Below are 16,569 nucleotides of genomic sequence, written 5' to 3' on the forward strand. Positions count from 1 at the left end.
CAAGTCACATGACTATATATTGTGAAGTGTGTGTGTGTGCATCAGTGAGGGGCCCATTTTAAAATTTTGTCTCTGGGCCCACTCCAGCCTTGTTACGCCCCTGCTCTGATGCTTGCAAGCTTTACGAGGAGTGCTTTTCCTTGCGCTCCTTGCAAAGTTTGCAAAAAAACACAAATAAAGAAAAAGAGGCTGCCAGTAATCTTCCCTCTTCCCTGTCCCCCTGCTGCTGCACCACTTTCAAAGTTTGCAAGGGTTCCTTGGGAAAGCATCATGGCCTGACCCTGTTTAGGTGGTGTAGTGATCAGCCACCTCTCCCTTAAAGAGTTAAACCCTGTCCTGACTGTCAGGCTGGTGAACTCAAGAGCTCAGTCAATCGGCACACCAGGTGGGTGGGACCTAGAGAGCCGTTGGGAGGAAGAGAAGACTTCTTTGTTAGAAGAAGCAGGCTGGGAGGGCAGAGAGGAGGACATGTGGCCATGAGAATTAGCTGCAGGAGAATGGTCCTTCTGCAAGTCCTGGGAAGCCAGGAGGACAGGCAGCTTGAATTCTCATCCAGGATTTGGTGAGTTTAAGACAAAGGAAGCCAAGATTTTGGCTTCAGGAAGTTTAGTCTAGGGAAAGTTTATTTAGTCAGATTTTGTGTTAGACTTTCTGTTGCTTTTATGTGTGCTTTGTATATTCCCAAAACTGTTCTATGATTGTTTACATGTAATGTAACTAAACTAAAAAACACTAGCTTTTGCCCATTCAGCCAGGGCATTGCAAAAGACTCTGTAAGCCTTTAAAGGGGCTTTTGTGTTTTCCTACATACCTGTTCCTTGCAAGTGGCTAATCATGATTTTTAAAGCATGTCACCCCAACATTATTCGGGGTGCTTTTTGAAGTATTCTTGTATACTATTTTTACCCGTAACTAAAAGCTGAGAAAACCGCAGAAGGAAGCAGTTTGTAGCATTTAAATAAAACTGTTTTCTTTTTTTCTTTCCTTGCACAAGCCTCTCCGAGTGGATTTTTAACTCAAAGGAAGGCGGGGCTGAAAGGGGGCTTTTCCGCCCTCTGGTGCAAGCGTGCCACAGGAGCTCAGCAGCTATTAGTTTTCTCACCAGGTGTAGGCTTACATGGAAGATTTTTGTACTTTCCCAATAGCAAAAGAAAGAGTTTTCCCTGGGAATTCCACCCTAAGCCCAGGGAGGTTCAAGCTCTGCAATAGAGAGGGGTGGCGGCAGCGGTAGCCATTTTTGAACTTACCAGAAATACAGAAGAGTTTTAGGAGTTCGCCAGAAAGCTCATCAGGGATGATTCTGCATTTCTTTCCCTCATGTGAGCATCCTCTGAGGCAAAGGCTATAATCTGTTATGGGGGGCCACCTAAATAAGTGCCTGCTACATTACTGTGAGAATTCACAGTACATAATTTGTCAGAATTCTTATGGTGAAAGAATATGCAAAGTCAAAGTAAAGGTAAAGTGTGCCATCGAGTTGGTGTTGACTCCTGGAGACCACAGAGTCCTGTGGCTGTCTTTGGTAGAATAGAGGAGGGGTTTATGATTTAATTATTTATTTATTCAATTTTTATACCACCCTTCCAAAATGGCTCAGGGCGGTTTACAATTAAAAACAGAAACCATTAAAACAGAGATATAAATAAACAATTAAAAAACAATTAAACTATCATAACAATTAAAACCTGAAAACCAGGTTAGCATTAAAACAATTAAAACTAATTAAAAACCCTGAAAGGCCAGGCCAAACAGATGGGTTTTAAGGGCTTTCTTGAAGGTCAGTAAGAATGAAGATTACAAATTTCTGCTGGCAGGGCATTCCACAGTCTGGGAACAGCCAGAGAGAAGGCCCCGCCTCTGAGTCGCCACCAAATGAACCGGTGGTAACTGGAGACGGACCTCCTCAGATAACCTTAATGTGCGGTGGACATCATGTAAAAGAAGGTGCTCTCTAAGATATCTCGGAAAGCCGTTCAGGGCTTTAAAGGTAATAACCAGCACTTTGTATTTTGCCAGAAAATGTCACCAAGCTCCACCATCTGGAATCTCCCCGAGAGATAGGAACGGAACCACTGCAAGGCAGTCCCTATCCCCAACTCCCATGGGCGATCCAGAAGGATACCATGGTTGATGGTATCGAACGCCGCTGAGAGATCCAGAAGAACCAGCAGAGTCACACTCCCTCTGTTGATTCCCCAGCAAAGGTCATCCATCAGGCTGACCAAGATTGTCTCAACCCCACAGCCAGCTCTAAAGCCAGTTTGAAATGGGTCTAGATAATTAGTTTCCTCCAAGACTGCCTGGAGCTGGTCGGCCACCACCCTCTCAATCACCTTGCCCAACCAAGGGAGATTGGAGATTGGCCTGTAATTATCCATTGCTAAGGGGTCCAGGGAAGACTTCTTTAAGAACAGTCTAACCATTGCCTCCTTCAGGCAGGGGGGCACCCTACCCTCCCTCAGCGATGCATTTATGATATTAACTAGGCCACCTCCAACAATCTCCCTGCTAGATAGAAGCAGCCAAGTCTGGCAAGGATCCAGAGAACAGGTGGTAGGCCGTACTGCCCCAAGCAGCTTGTCCACATCCTCAGGAGTCACAGATTGAAACTGATCCAATCTAATACTGCAAGAGGGATTGCTGGACATCTCCTCCATAGACTTTGCAGAAATAGTGGAGTCCAAGTCCGCCAGAATACAGGAGATCTTATTTGCAAAGAACCCATTAAAGGCATCACAGCAGAGCAACTCCAGGGACTGAATGAAAGTAGAAGGAGCAGAAACCAAACTCCTCACAACCCGGGATAGCTCCACCGATTGTGAACCTGCCACCGCAATGCACACAGACCAAAATCTCTTTTTCGTTGTGCGCACTGCCATTACATAAACCTTCAAATGGGTCACATGCTGAATCCTGTCAGATTCAAACTGAGTTCTCCTCCACTTGCGCTCTAGTCGCCTACCCAACCGCTTCAGCCCACGCAGCTGCTCAGTATACCAAGGGGCCATTTTTGTAGCAGGTCGGAAGGGACACTTAGGAGCAATCGTGTTTACTGCCCTGTTGAGTTTCCTGTTCCAGGTTCCCACCAAGGCATCAACAGAATCACCGGCCGCACCAACATCAAAATCCTCCAAGGCCTTTTGAAATCCCACTGGGTCCAGCAGCCTTTTTGGACGTACCATCCTAATAGGTCCACCACCCCTGCAGGGGTGGATTGCAGCTGTGAGACCAACCTTAACCAGGTAGTGGTCCGTCCAAGACGCTATTTACCATTGTCATCTCCTGTGCCAGTATGAGATGATGCCTTTCAACATACACTTCTTTAAAAAGAGGATGTAAACAGCTAAGGCTGGACTCTTGCAGCTGTTCCATCACAGTGAGGTGTAATGGCTGGGACTCAAATGTGGAGACTCCCCAGATTCAAATAACTGGTCATGCATAAAGTTTGCTACTCTTGGGTCACTCACTCACACACTCTCTCATCCTAACCTACCTCAAGGGACTCTTGTGAGGATAAAGTGAAGTGCGTGGTGGGGGGGGGGACTACTATGCCACTCAACTCCTTGGTGTAAAACCTGGATTAAAATACTGTAACTAAAATAAACAATGCAAACAGAGAATATATAGCTCAAATTTGGTAATCAAACTTTCCTGTGCAAATCTATTTTATTTTTTTTAGAAGTCAATCTCAGATTAAAAACCAATTTGCTAGCAATTTGAGCAAGTCGGCCCAAACAACACTTGTGTGTTTGTTTAGATGTTCCTGCGCGAAATTGTCGGTGAAGTGCGTGTGCTTGGATTGTTTCTCACACCGGAGGATCCATCGAAACTCCGGAGAAATGAGCAAAGCACAGCACCGTAGCCCCACAGAACAAGCTGCACTCCTCCGTGGAATTTACTTCCGAGAAATACGACAAAGGATCGCGCGCCGCACCACTTAAAAAAGGAAAAAACCCTTGAACTCTGGAACATTGATTTGCAAAATTGGCGCCGGAGCGTGTAGATGGAATCTTTCCAAACAAAGAGAAAAGTTGGGAAAGGTTACCCCCTCCAGGGCCCTCCTATTTTGTTTGTTTGTTTGTTTCTCTCCCCATTTCCTCTCATCTCCCTTGACTTTTGCCAAGGTTCCCAGCGAGCGGCAGACGGAGATGTGCTCTTTCGCTATCACTTGGTGTCACACACAACCTGGGGGTCAAATACCAGAGAGAGGGAAAAGAGGAGGGATCAGAGGCTGATGATGTCAGCCTGGAAAAAAGAGAGAGCGAGTGAGCGCCGTGGAAAGGGAGGGGGGAGAGAGAAAGCGAGCGAGGAGGAGGAGAGAAGGAGGAGGGTTCCGGGTTGGGCACAGGAATGAAAAAAAGGTGGCCGAGACTGAGCAAGGAGCGAGCTGAGCTCCTGGAGTCCACGGCGAACGAGATCTCGAGGCAACTGATTGGACAGCGGGGGCCCAATAAGAAACAATAAAAGGAGGAAGGGGTTTTCTCTCCTCCTTCTATTCTTTTGGGTGCATATAGTAGTTGCTCCTTTCTTTCTGGGACTGAAGAAAGGCGGAGGGGCAGGGAAGAGTTTTAAGCGTTCGGCCGGGACTACAGTGCAGAGGCTGGTGCCCGTTGCAGACTGGCCGCCTCTTCTTCTGGGACTCGCTGAGGGAAGAGGGGGAGGAGGCGGTGGCTGGCAAGCCGGCCAGCCGGCCGTGGGGACGCGCTTCGGAGCCTGGCGTCGGCGAGGGTTGCTAAGGGGAGGGATTGGAGCCCGCGCGCGCGCCCGGCTGCCCGCCCGCCCGCCTGCCTGCCTGTCTGCTGAGGGTTGCTGAGGGCGAAAGTGCTGCGGGTTAGGCAAGCAGGAGCGTAACTGGAACTCGACCAGAAAAGGAGGAAAAGGGGGAGGGGGCGGCTGAAAGACTGAGGCGGGGCGCGCCGCGCCGCCCTTGCCCCGAGTGGCCGCCAGAGCCCTGTGCGGCTTCGGCGGGTGGCTGTTGTTGCTGCCGCCGCTGCTATGTTCCATTGCATCCCGCTGTGGCGGTGCAACCGTCATGTGGAGCTTATCGATAGGCGCCACTGTTCGCTGGCCGCCGTGCCCGAGGAAATCTACCGCTACAGCCGGAGCCTGGAAGAGCTCCTGCTGGACGCCAACCAGCTCCGTGAGCTGCCCAAGGTGAGCGAGAGTGCAAAAGGAAACACGGTGGGGTGCAGTGGGCGGGGGAGGGAAAGGGTTTCTCTCTCGGACACAGGTGGGTCAGTCAAGAGTTGCTGCCTTCTTGACTTTATCACCTCTCCTCCCTCTCGGCTGCCCTCGCGCCCGCCCCCCCCCCCAACCTGGAGGTGAAACGGCCCAGAAAAGCTCCTTAGCCTACTGGGCGCAACCACTAGAAGCAGGAGAAGGGGACGCGCTCCTTCAGCCTTGAGCGGAATCGGTGCTGCTTCGCAAACTTCTGACTGAAGGGGGATGGGAGGGCGGGGGGAAACGCGCAGACCGTCCAACCATGGGACTGCATCCCTCTTTATCTACCTGTCAATTGTGTTGCTTTATTATGCTGAGTCCTGTGCAGCTTTACGCAGACAGAAACTCGACTGCGCTCAGCGCACAAACCAGCGACTGAAGTATTGCATGTGCTCAGATTTCTGTCGGCGCTCTTGCCAAAGCCCACTCCAAGTTATTTCACCGCTTGAGAACCATGGAGTGCAGGGAGGAGGAAAGAGACTGGAGGAAGGATTTAGCTAGGTAGGCAAAGGCGAGCAGAAACCGGCGCCAGTTTTCCTGCCAACAGCCCCGAGTCTCAAGCCTTGCAAGACCTGCTTTTCCATTCGTATGGCTGTCTGGCTTGCCTTGTAAAAACTATGCTTCATGGAGAATGCTGGCTACAAAGGAGCTTGTGCAACGTCATCTTGGCACCCGTGTAGGTGGATAGGACAGGTGCTATTGTATTCTTGTTGGGTACCTGGTGATTTTGCATGAGTATTTTCTGCTTCTCTGAAGAAGTAGTCACATTCATTATTATTCTGGAGTTTTGCTCTGTTGGTTGTGTAAGCACTTTTTAACCCCCTTTTCCCATCCTGGCCATAGTCCTGGCTAAGTGGTCCCATGGGTAGATGAAATTTTGACACTTGTAGATACAGCCAGCAGCGGTTTCTGATGATTACAATTAGCATTGTCCAGCAGCTGTGGTTATGGACATGGCTGTTCACTGTTGCAAGTTATAGCTGTGGTTGCACTGGGCCATGATCACATAAACATATACTTGGGGGTGGTTTGCACTTGCATGCAGAGAGAAGTGGATGGTTGACCTGTTTCTCTGGTGATTATCATCCCCATATTTAAAAAAGGGAAGAAAGGATGACGCCAACTATAGGCCCATCAGCCTGCTCAACACCATCAGCAAGCTCTATGCTAGACACCTTATATGGGAAACTTAAGGACAGGCTAGACCAAGAAAATCTGCCTGCAGAGGAGCAAGCCAGCTTTAGGGAAGGTAGATCCACAACTGATCAATGCCTGGTGCTTCAGCATCCCCTTGAAAAACATTTTTCCAGTAACTCAACCTCCCTTTATGATGCTTTCATTGATCTTAAGGCCACTTTTGATTCCATCTTCCAAGTCAATCTATGGGAGAAGTTGGAAGCCTCCTCAATCAACCTTCGTCTGCTATACCTGATCTGCATTCTTCGTGCAGATATGACCCTCGGTCAGGTGTAACCCACAAAGGCACCTCACGAATCCTGTCCTCTTTAACTTTTACATCAATTACATGGTGAGACAACTTAGTAGCCCAGTCTCTCACCCTCCCAAGCTGGTGGATAGATGCATTTTCTCCCTGCTCGGTTTCGACAATGCTCCAATCCTTTCTAGGACCCCTAAAGGTCTCAGAAGAGCACTGATGGCTCTAGCTCAGTACGGCAAGAACGATCAACTTGTAATCAACTATCAGAAAACTAAAGTTATGCTTCTGCCAGAAGACCCAAGTCCTGTCCCTGGAGTATAAATGGTCACAAGCTCGAACAGGTCACTCGTTTCAAATATCTGGGAGTGGTCCTACAAGCCTCTGGCTCAAGAAAGGCCCATTACAACCATGTCGCCCTCACCACTCAGAGGAGATCCGCTGCCATTCTAAAATCCCTGTGGACTAAAGGAGGCCATTATGTACCTGCAGTGCTCAATTATTTGAGGCCAAGATGGTGCAACTCCAAGATGGTGCCCAGTTGGGCCCCCCTTCCTGTCTTGCCCCTTTGGAGCAGGTGCAGCCTTGCTGTGTCTCAAATGCTGCACTACACTTGGAAACAGGCATGATAAAGGTTGAGGCCAGAGTGTGGTTGTCCATTCTCAACCCCTGGCTTAAATTATCCCTCAGCCCTTGGGGCTTGGCTCCTCTGACCCTACAGTACATTTTTCAGTCTTCCTGGGAAATGGCCATGTGGACTAAATTGTAGCTCCTGGGCTCTCCCCCCCCCCACTTGCTATGGGCCACGATCAGACGAAAACAGTAATCAAAGGCTCAGATACTCTGCCTCCCCTGCCACGTACCTGTCACAGCCTGAAATCCCAAGCCACAGAAGGGCTTATACCCTCGCCCGTTGTCATGCCCTTCCCTATGCTGTACTGGAAAGCAAATACAGAAAGATCCCATTTGCAGAGAGACTTTGTCCCTGTGACGCTGGGGAGGTAGAAACCACAGAACATGTACTCCTCTTTCGCCCCTTTGACGGAAACATTCGGGCCAAGCTTATATTTCCGCTACTTCGCAAGTACCCTGGCTGCCCAAACCATGTCTATACCCAGTTGCTGCTTCTGGATGAAAACCCAGCCTTCATGAATAACACTGCCAAGTAGACTTGTGCCCGAAACGTTTTGGCACTGGGGGCAGTTTCGATGCCGAAACGCTGACGGGGGTAGCACTTTAAGGGCGGGGGAGGGTGTACTCATCCCTCCTGCCGCATTTCCCCCGCTGGCACGTTGTCGTTTTGAAGCCCCTCGGGGCGGCAGGGTTCCTCCCTGCCGCCCCTTTCCCCCCGTCGGCCAGAAGTGGCCGGAAGTTGCGAGCACGCGTGCGCCCGTTGTGCGTGCGCGCGCACATGGCAGAAGGGCGCGCATGCACGACGGGCACATGCACCTGCCACTTCCGGCCAACGGGGGAAACGGGGCGGCAGGGAGGAACCCTGCCGCCCCGAGGGGCTTCAAAATGACAGCGCGCCGGTGGGGGAAATGCGGCCCTTAAAGTGCTACCCCCCGTTGGCACCGAAGATCTTTGTGCACATCCCTACTGCCAAGTTCTGTGAGGCAGCAAGCAGGATCCATTGAGTCGTGACTGACAGGCCGTTCCCTTGCATCACCTCTGCATAGTTTTAAACTGCTCATTATTTTATTTTTTGTAGTGTTCCTATTTAGATGCCTTATTTTATCTACACTGTTTTAGCCACTGATTCTTGCATCCTATATATTTTCACATTTTATATGTTCATAATTTTTTAAAATACAGCTAATAAACTCATAGCTACCTTTTCTAAGGATAGCAGCTTTATAGTGTTATAATATAACTTTATACTATTAGAGTAGTAATTTTCAGTAATATAGTTTTATGGCTCCATAATTTGTTTTTATTTATTATTTTGAATCATGCTCTACTGTTCTGTCTTATGCTGGTCTTGGACTGTAATAAAGGTGATTGATTAATTGATTGACCTGTTTCTTTACATAGGACAGTTAATTCTGTTGGGATATGAATTACTAGGCTCCTTTATTGTGTTAGTCCCACCCAATCAAGGGACTCTAGGTCTGTAATGCTGTATTTAAAAACATATAATCAAATGTGAGTAAATTGTCTTAAACACTTATCAGATGCCAGCCCACATAGCAACATCTTGTTTTCTTTCCTCCCCTAAAGATCCTTGGATGAGTGGAAGGTAGTTCCAGAGTGAAGGGTCAGTCACTGAAAAGTGGCTATATGGATTGTGTTGTAAATGCAACAGTGGTATTGCTCTGGGCTGCTTTGCACATCATGTCAGGTCTTCAGATATACTCAGATGTGCAGCCAGACGCAGAGCATGCTTTATGGCCTCAAGTTTATTTGTTTCCATAGCTGATGGTTTTCCTTAGTGCAGAATCTTCTCTTTTCTCTATACAAGTCTGTGGTGTGGTGGTGAAGTCTCTGATATTGATTGACTAAGTTGATGTGATAGCATGGAATGTTCAGTTGCTAAGGAACAAGTTGCCCTGAGGCAAAGAGGATAAGGCAAGGGTGAGGGGTGCAGAATATACAAATAACTGAGAAATACCAACCTGAAGGAAGAGTTAAGTGGAGAAGGAGGCTTGGCAAAAGCAGAAGAGTAGGCAGGGAATTGGGATGGGAAGACAGAGCTAAGGAGAGGAGACTGAAGGTGAAGTGCTTGAGATTTGGAGGGTTGTATGTTGAAGGAGGGAGGAGCACAAAGAAGGGTGGTCAAGTGAAAGTAGGCACTGGCTGAAAAAGCAGGAACTGGAGGGAGAAACAGGATGGTGGAGACCTGGAGCTGAAGAAAGGGAAAGCCAAGCAGAAAGGGCAAATTCTAGAGAAGGCCCAGAGATAGAGGCTGTGCACTATTTGCAAGAAGGATGTGAGCAGGCAAGCATGGGAGTCGAGAGATTATCAGGGCCCTAGCACTAGAGTTGTCTGCCATCTGTGGCTTCTACTGTCTTGGCAGAAGTGGGTAGAGCGCTGAATTTCTCATGTTACCTTGAACCAACTAATTGTTTGGGTGAAGGTGCCTAGCTCATTATTTGTTTACTTTCCAAAGGGAGAACGATTGATGAGATCATCATGTCAGAGTCGTCCAGCAACTGATACCTTTTGTGCTTACAGTCTGATAGAAATCACACTTGCAAAATTTGGGAGGGAGTCCAAGATGACCTTGATGGAGTATTTTTTTAAAATTGTGAGCTGCCATCTCAGATCAGAAGCCTTACCCATTTATTATTATTATTAATAATTTATTTATTTGATTTGTATACCACTCTTCCAAAATGGCTTTAGAGCTTCTGTATTCACAGTCAAATCCAAACAAAAATCATAGGACATCAGAGGGGAGCCTAAGGAATCCTGACAGAGAGATTTCTATTGTGATCTGCCTTCTTGAAACAAGATAGCCAAACAACTGATGAGCGCCACCTCTTCTGAACCTGTCTGTTTACACTCCAACAAAAAAGACTTTGTTGAAAGAAGTGGAAAATAGGCTTATATGTGTTATACTGGCTTTCCCCTTTCCCCTGGACTTGGCGGGGGTGGGGGCAACCAGGCTCATGTTAAAGGAGCATCACTTGTATAGAACTTTTGATGGTTCTCCTGTTGAAGCATCCTGTCTCCCTGCCACTTCCTTCCAATTGACTCTGCTTTTCTTTACGGTAGGAATTAATGTGAAAATATAAATTCAGTCATGAAGCGGTTCTGCAAGTCAATCCTGATTTTCCATTCAGAATGTATAAGATTGTCTTGTGTGACATTATACAAAAGTCTTGTGTGCAATATATGGCCCAAATAGGACGTAGGAACTGTGTAAAATATGGCCCTAATAGGTTCCTCTGGTTTTGAGATAAGTAAGAAGGGGAAGCTATAGCCACAAATCGATTAATGTTAACTTCGATAATAGGGTACTTGGAAAAATCCAAGATGTGGGGATGCCTAAACATTTGAAATGTATTTTTATGCCTTGAGTGTATTAACTGTATTTATTTTATTTTTTTAAAATCTTGTATATGGGGAGAATCCTTGGAATTTAGATCAACTGCCAGCTGCCTCCCCTGCTGCAGGAGTACTTGGCATATTTAAGGAGCCCATTCATGTAGATCAATTGCTATCATAAATGGAATCTACTGCATTAGATACATTTGAACATTTTATTGTGTATGCATGAGGCCTTGAGGCAAGACCCATAGAAACACTGAATTGGCTGTGTCCCCCACCATGTTCCCTCGAACAGGGAATCCCAGATGTTGTGGACTACAACTCCCATAATCCCCAAGCACAATCCATTGCAGCTGGGGATGCTGGGAGTTGTAGTCCACAACATCTGGGAATCATTGTTCGAGGGGACACTGGTCTCTCCCCCCGCCCCGCCCTTATTGATTATGGCTTACGCGCTACTGACTTGTAAACAAGCTCCAAATGCTGTTCTGAAAGCATGGTTGCATAAATGGCACAACTGCCATTTGCTGCAGTGGGGTAAATTGTGATAGTGCTGCTTGCACAACTGCTCATTCAGAGCAGCCTTGGGGCTTGCTTAGGAGTCTGCAGCATCCCTGTAATTCTGTGCATCCAGTAAACTATCATGGAGTTACTCTACACAATAGTGTGCTTACATTCAGGCTTTCAGAATAAGTTACAGGAGGATGATGTTAGTTTTGGTAGCAAGTTCTTCCAGTTATGAAACAAAGTGGTATGTATTGTACACAGTGATATGTCCTGTCTCTTTCAAATAAATATAAAACACACGATGGGGAGACTGAAATACTTTAGGGAGTGCCTAGGTAGCAGTTTCTCTATGAATGATTTAGTGTTGCATTAAACTGGAAAAAGTACCTACTAATGTAGTGCTTTTGCACTACAGCTTTTGTAATTGGTTGTACTACTGATAGGGTCAAACTGCCCCCGCTAATTGGGCAGAGGCACCTTTCAAAGTGGCAGCACTCCTATATTTAGCAGAGGGGTTGGCTGCCTATGTTTCTATTGAACTCAGCGTAGCATCCCTCAGGTGGCTGTGCTGGTTTCCCCTTGCGTTTCTTTTTAGACTACATCCCTTTTGGAAATGGGAACCATTTTCTTATACATATTTGCTATGTAAACCTTTGTGAACTTTTGCAGTGCAACTTCCCTTCTGGAGCAAATAGCAGCTACATGGGGTCCTAATCCAAATCGGAACTGCAACAGAGGGAAAGGGTAAATGCCCCCTTGCTGTTCCCAGTCTTGATCAGAAAGTGTTCATAATGTTGGCTGCAGAAGCCCTGTTCTATGATCTGCTGCTGAGGGAGGTTTGGTTGGTGGTCACCAAGAATGGGGCCTTTTCTTTGACAGTGCCTTAATTGTGGAATTCCCTCCCTAGGGAAGTTAGACTGGTGCCCACTTTTTCCACCTTTAAAAGGAAGTTAGAGACTTTTATTTTACAGAGAGCTTTTAGTTCCATGCAAAGCTGATCTTACACTGGTTTTATTCGTGTGCTGCTGTTTGGATTTCTGCTATATTGTGCGAATATCATTTGTAAAAAAGATTTACTTTGTATTTTACATTGTTTTGTGTGTTCCTGTAAGCTGCTTTGCAGGTTCTAATTGAAAATGGCACAAATCGGTAAAACAAATAAAAATCATCAACTGATGGACATGTCTTGTTTGGCCATAGTGTCCTGTTTTGGACTAGCAGGTATCTGCTAAAAGAGTCAGCTTGCCGTTAGCTTGGAGGAGGAAAGCCTAAAAACGAACAGTAGTGTGTGTGTTTAAGCATAGTGGTTTATCATTTTCATATTTTTGGTAAAGTAAAGCATTAGAGCAGGGTTTCTTAACCCTGGGCCCCCAGATGTTGTTGGACTACAACTCCCATCATAACCCACAAAGGCCATGTCTGGGGATGATGGGAGTTGTAGTCCAACAACATATGGGGGCCTAAGGTTAAGAAACTGTGCATTAGAGCACTAAACTACACACAGTGCAGGGATACAGTGAGGCTCTTCACACGATGGGAGAAATTCAGGCTAGCGGAGGCTAGCCCGATTTTCTCCCATCATGAGAACCACTGGGCTTGGCTGCAAGCCCAGCGCTTCTTAAGCGGGTCACCTGCTTAAGTAGCCCGGTGCTTAAACCGGGTTTGCAGAGCAGAGAGCTCTGCAAACCTGGTTTTGGCCAATGTGAGAAGCCACGACACGGCTCTGTGCCAGGGCTCCTCATGAGGAGACCCCTGGAGGGGAGGCAAAAAGCCGCCTCCCAGATCAGGGGTCTCTCCAGCATGCCCTGTGTGCTCGTGCAGGGCATGCTGGAGCTTCCGGGGTCAGTGCGGCCCCTGATCCCCCCCCAGCTCCTGCCAGTTCCGTAACGGAGCCGACAGTTGTGTGGACGGCCGATTAGGCCGCCCGAAGCAGACTGCTTGGTCGTCTGCGGAAAGAGCAAGCCCGCTCTCCTCATTAACCCTCTCCAGGCAGCTCCCACTGATCGTGGGAACCGCCTCAGTTAGTGATTTATGGTTCTAAAAGGGGGAAATTAAACAGTGATCATTACTCTGAAATTACAAAGTGACATCAGTCCAAACTGGAAGATGTCCATTCATGATGTGTTGAATAGTTGGATACCTGTCTGCCTATGTCATGAGTGGATACCAGAATTCAATAAAGCAATTTGAGCTAGAAATTCCATGAGAAACTCTTGATTGTTAAATTAGTTTGTCCATTAAGGCATTGTTTCATAGCTGTGTATACCATTGTTTGATGGCTGGCAATGGCAGTGAGGAATTGTATGAAGTTACAGCCTAGCTGGCGTTGGGCTATAGGTAAGAAAATACACTCCTTCACTGTCTGTATACATTCCCAATAAGCCTAACATTGTACCAGATGGTATCGGGTTTGGTTTGATTTAAATAGCTTCACAGAAGGACTCTGTATTAATGATTTAAACTACTAGTCGGGAAGATTCTGTTTAATCATCATTTTCTGTAAAAGTACATTCTTGTTGTCTAATATTACCTTAATACATATTTAGAGATGTAGGTTGCATTTTTAGAAAGTAGGCACACACTATAATAGGTACACACTTCTCCTAATGCTGTTTCATTCAGGCAACCAGGCCTTGCTTTTCATTGTTGCTCGGTTTCTATTTTGCACACATGCCTTTCACACATGTCACAGGTACAGGACATTGCACACATGCCACAGGTACAGGAACTTCATTAAAATATTCTCAAATTGGTTCTCTTTTATGGCCTGCTGCCATGATAGGTGCTTTCCTTCGACATTTCACTTTCTATTTTCCTCCCTATACCTCACATTTATATCCAGACTTCTCCTCCTTGCTCAGATCTACTCTATCCACCCAAATCCTCCATTTATTGACCTTCTTTGTCTTTACACTTGCGGCGTGTGTGTGGGGTGGTGGAGGCAAGGGCTTCAGTGTGTGTGTGTGTGTGTGTGTGTGTGTGTGTGTGTGTGTGTGTGGTGTGTGCTGCATGTACACCACCTGCAGAATACAACTAATCGGGTCTGTTATATCTCATCCCCATATACTGCTGATAACCAGTGTTCTCCCTAATTTTTTCCATCTGTATGCGGAATGAGTTTTGTTCAGGGTGACAGTATCAAGGCAGTTTGTGCGCATGTGCATTCAGAATGGGGCCTTCTTGATTCAACTTGAGTTGGGCTGACATTAAAAAACAAAAGCTTGTGAGTGTGTGTACGTCTTAGAGGGAGCACTGCTGTTAGCATGATCATAGAATATTATTTTTTATTAATATTCATGATACCTTTGACTAGGTTATTTATTAATTGGTTAAAAAAAAATAAAAATCCAATTTAAAGCAAAAACCATTTTAATTTTAAAAAAGACTCTTTTTTATCAACCCTGGATGGTATTTGAAAACCAATTATTCCTGCAGTCTCTGCAAAGACCTTCTCCCAATATTTCTTAAGTTGTACACAAATCTGCCCTATGTATTTCTTGAACAGAAATATGGTTTTATATTTTTTCAATTAAGCATAAATCTTGAAAAGCAATCTTGCCTTATAGTTCTGTAATCAAATATTTAATGTAAGTAGTTAAATATATTAGTAGCAAATTTCTAAAGTATGTTAAAGCATATTTGTGTTCAAATGTGTTGTGATTATTGAGAAACTTCCCAAATGAAGAATTATAGCTTCTGTACTTAAATTCGTACTACATAGTTTCTCACTATGTGGTATGCACACCCTGGGAGGCACTTTAGACCCAGGCAGGAGGTATGGGATGAGTGGGAAAGAAGCCCAACAAGGAGGATGAAAACTGCCTACTTGTCTTTGTGGCTAGTTACTGCCTAGAATTAATCTTCTATACCAGGGCTTGACAAATCCTAGGCACCAGGGAAAGCCATAGGCTATTCAGAGTAGAGTTACTTTATAAAATCTTTATTTATCCCAGTCAGCCCTCTTGATGTTTTAAGTATGTTGTTCCAAAAAGGGATAAAGAGAAGTCCATTTAAACTTCCCCTCTGCTATGTCTGTCACTAATTCTGGCACTCTTATCAAGTATCCATTGTCTGGCTCCTAAATCCAAATAAAACTTGACAGTGCTTGTTATATGTGTGCACACATTCACTTTTGCTATATTTCTCTTGTCCTCTTTCCATTGTTCTATATTTCCCCTCATTTCAAAAAGATGGCAAAAAATGCATGCCATTGTCTATTTCCCAGCAATAATTCTGGTGTTCCTTGCTGTGTGTGGAGCTGGGTTCATCCTTTTTGGCTTTTGCCAACATCGCCTCAGTACGTACTTAGGTTGTATACCCCATTGTAAAAGGTGGCAATCCTACTCACACTAGACTGGACATCTGACATATTGTGGCCAAATATACACAGCCCTCCTTCCAGAATGTGAACATTACTATTAATACAAAATCCACTGGGAGGTACTATTTTTTTAGAAGATAGGGGGTACTTGCTAAAGAGAAACACCACTTTAAACTGAGGTATTACAACAATATAACTTGTATCTTTTATATCGCTTCTCCTCCCTTTCAATATAATGCAGGGAACTGTAAGGGCCAATTACCACTTCAACTTGTACTGATTGCTGCTGTAAGGCAGTGATGGAAACGCCTTTCCTTTTTTGCACTGCCTTCTTTTACTTTTTGTTTTTTTGTTCATTACATCCTTGTAAGTTTTTCCTTCATGTGCTCCCAACTCACATCACAGGTTCATTTGTCACTGAACTTAACCTAGAACATCACAGGCTAAAATGATGCTTGCTTTTCCCACTGATTGAAGGAATCTTACTGGTGCAGATCTTGAGAACTGATCTTTTCGAAAGGGAAATAAATGCTAAAATTGCCAGAGAACCTGAAGTAATCAGATGGATGTGAGCTGATAGAATTCATCATATAAGGAACTGCCTTAGTCTGACCAATTATCCAATTAGCCAGTGCTATCTACTCTAGTGTCGCTTACTTCACAGTCTTGGGTAGGGGTATTTCTCAGCCTTGCTAACATGAGGTCCTTGTATTGAAGAAGGCAGTGATTGAGACATCCTACATGCAAAGCATGTTCTCTGCTCCTGAGCCAGTGTGGTGCAATGGTCAGAGTGTTGGACTAGGACTGGGGAGACCCAAGTTCAAGTCCCCATTCAGCCATGAATTTCACTGGTGACTCTGGGCCAGTTGCTTATCTCTCAGCCTAACCTATGCTCACAACCACCGTGTAGGGGTAAGCATAACTATGTTCACCACTCTGGGCTCCTCAGAAGAAAAGTGGGATAGAAATATATAATATAATAATACACAAATCTTCTCAGGTTCCCTTCAGCCAGAATTTCAATGCACAGACACAAACCGAGTGAGTGAGTGAGTGAGTGAGTGAGTGAGAGAGAGAGAGAGAGAGGCATACC

General features: G+C 45.8%; 1 protein-coding gene across 7 annotated transcripts in view; it reads left to right on the forward strand.

The window, feature by feature from the left end:
* The first annotated feature begins 405 nt into the window (after positions 1–405).
* The window catches only part of LRRC1 (leucine rich repeat containing 1), a 150,132-nt gene continuing 133,968 nt past the window's right edge, over positions 406–16,569 (forward strand). For 2 of the 7 annotated variants that reach the window (XM_053286400.1, XM_053286401.1), the window contains exon 1: positions 4,273–5,154. In XM_053286400.1, coding sequence (XP_053142375.1) covers positions 4,996–5,154 — 159 coding nt within the window. In that variant the 5' untranslated portion in view covers positions 4,273–4,995. Of the gene's footprint in view, positions 563–4,272; positions 5,155–16,569 lie in introns of those variants that run through there. The other 5 variants (XM_053286404.1, XM_053286402.1, XM_053286403.1 and 2 more) reach the window with 5 other exon arrangements.

This window comes from Hemicordylus capensis, chromosome 1, assembly GCF_027244095.1.
Source record: "Hemicordylus capensis ecotype Gifberg chromosome 1, rHemCap1.1.pri, whole genome shotgun sequence".
Classification (NCBI taxonomy): Eukaryota; Metazoa; Chordata; class Lepidosauria; order Squamata; family Cordylidae; genus Hemicordylus; species Hemicordylus capensis.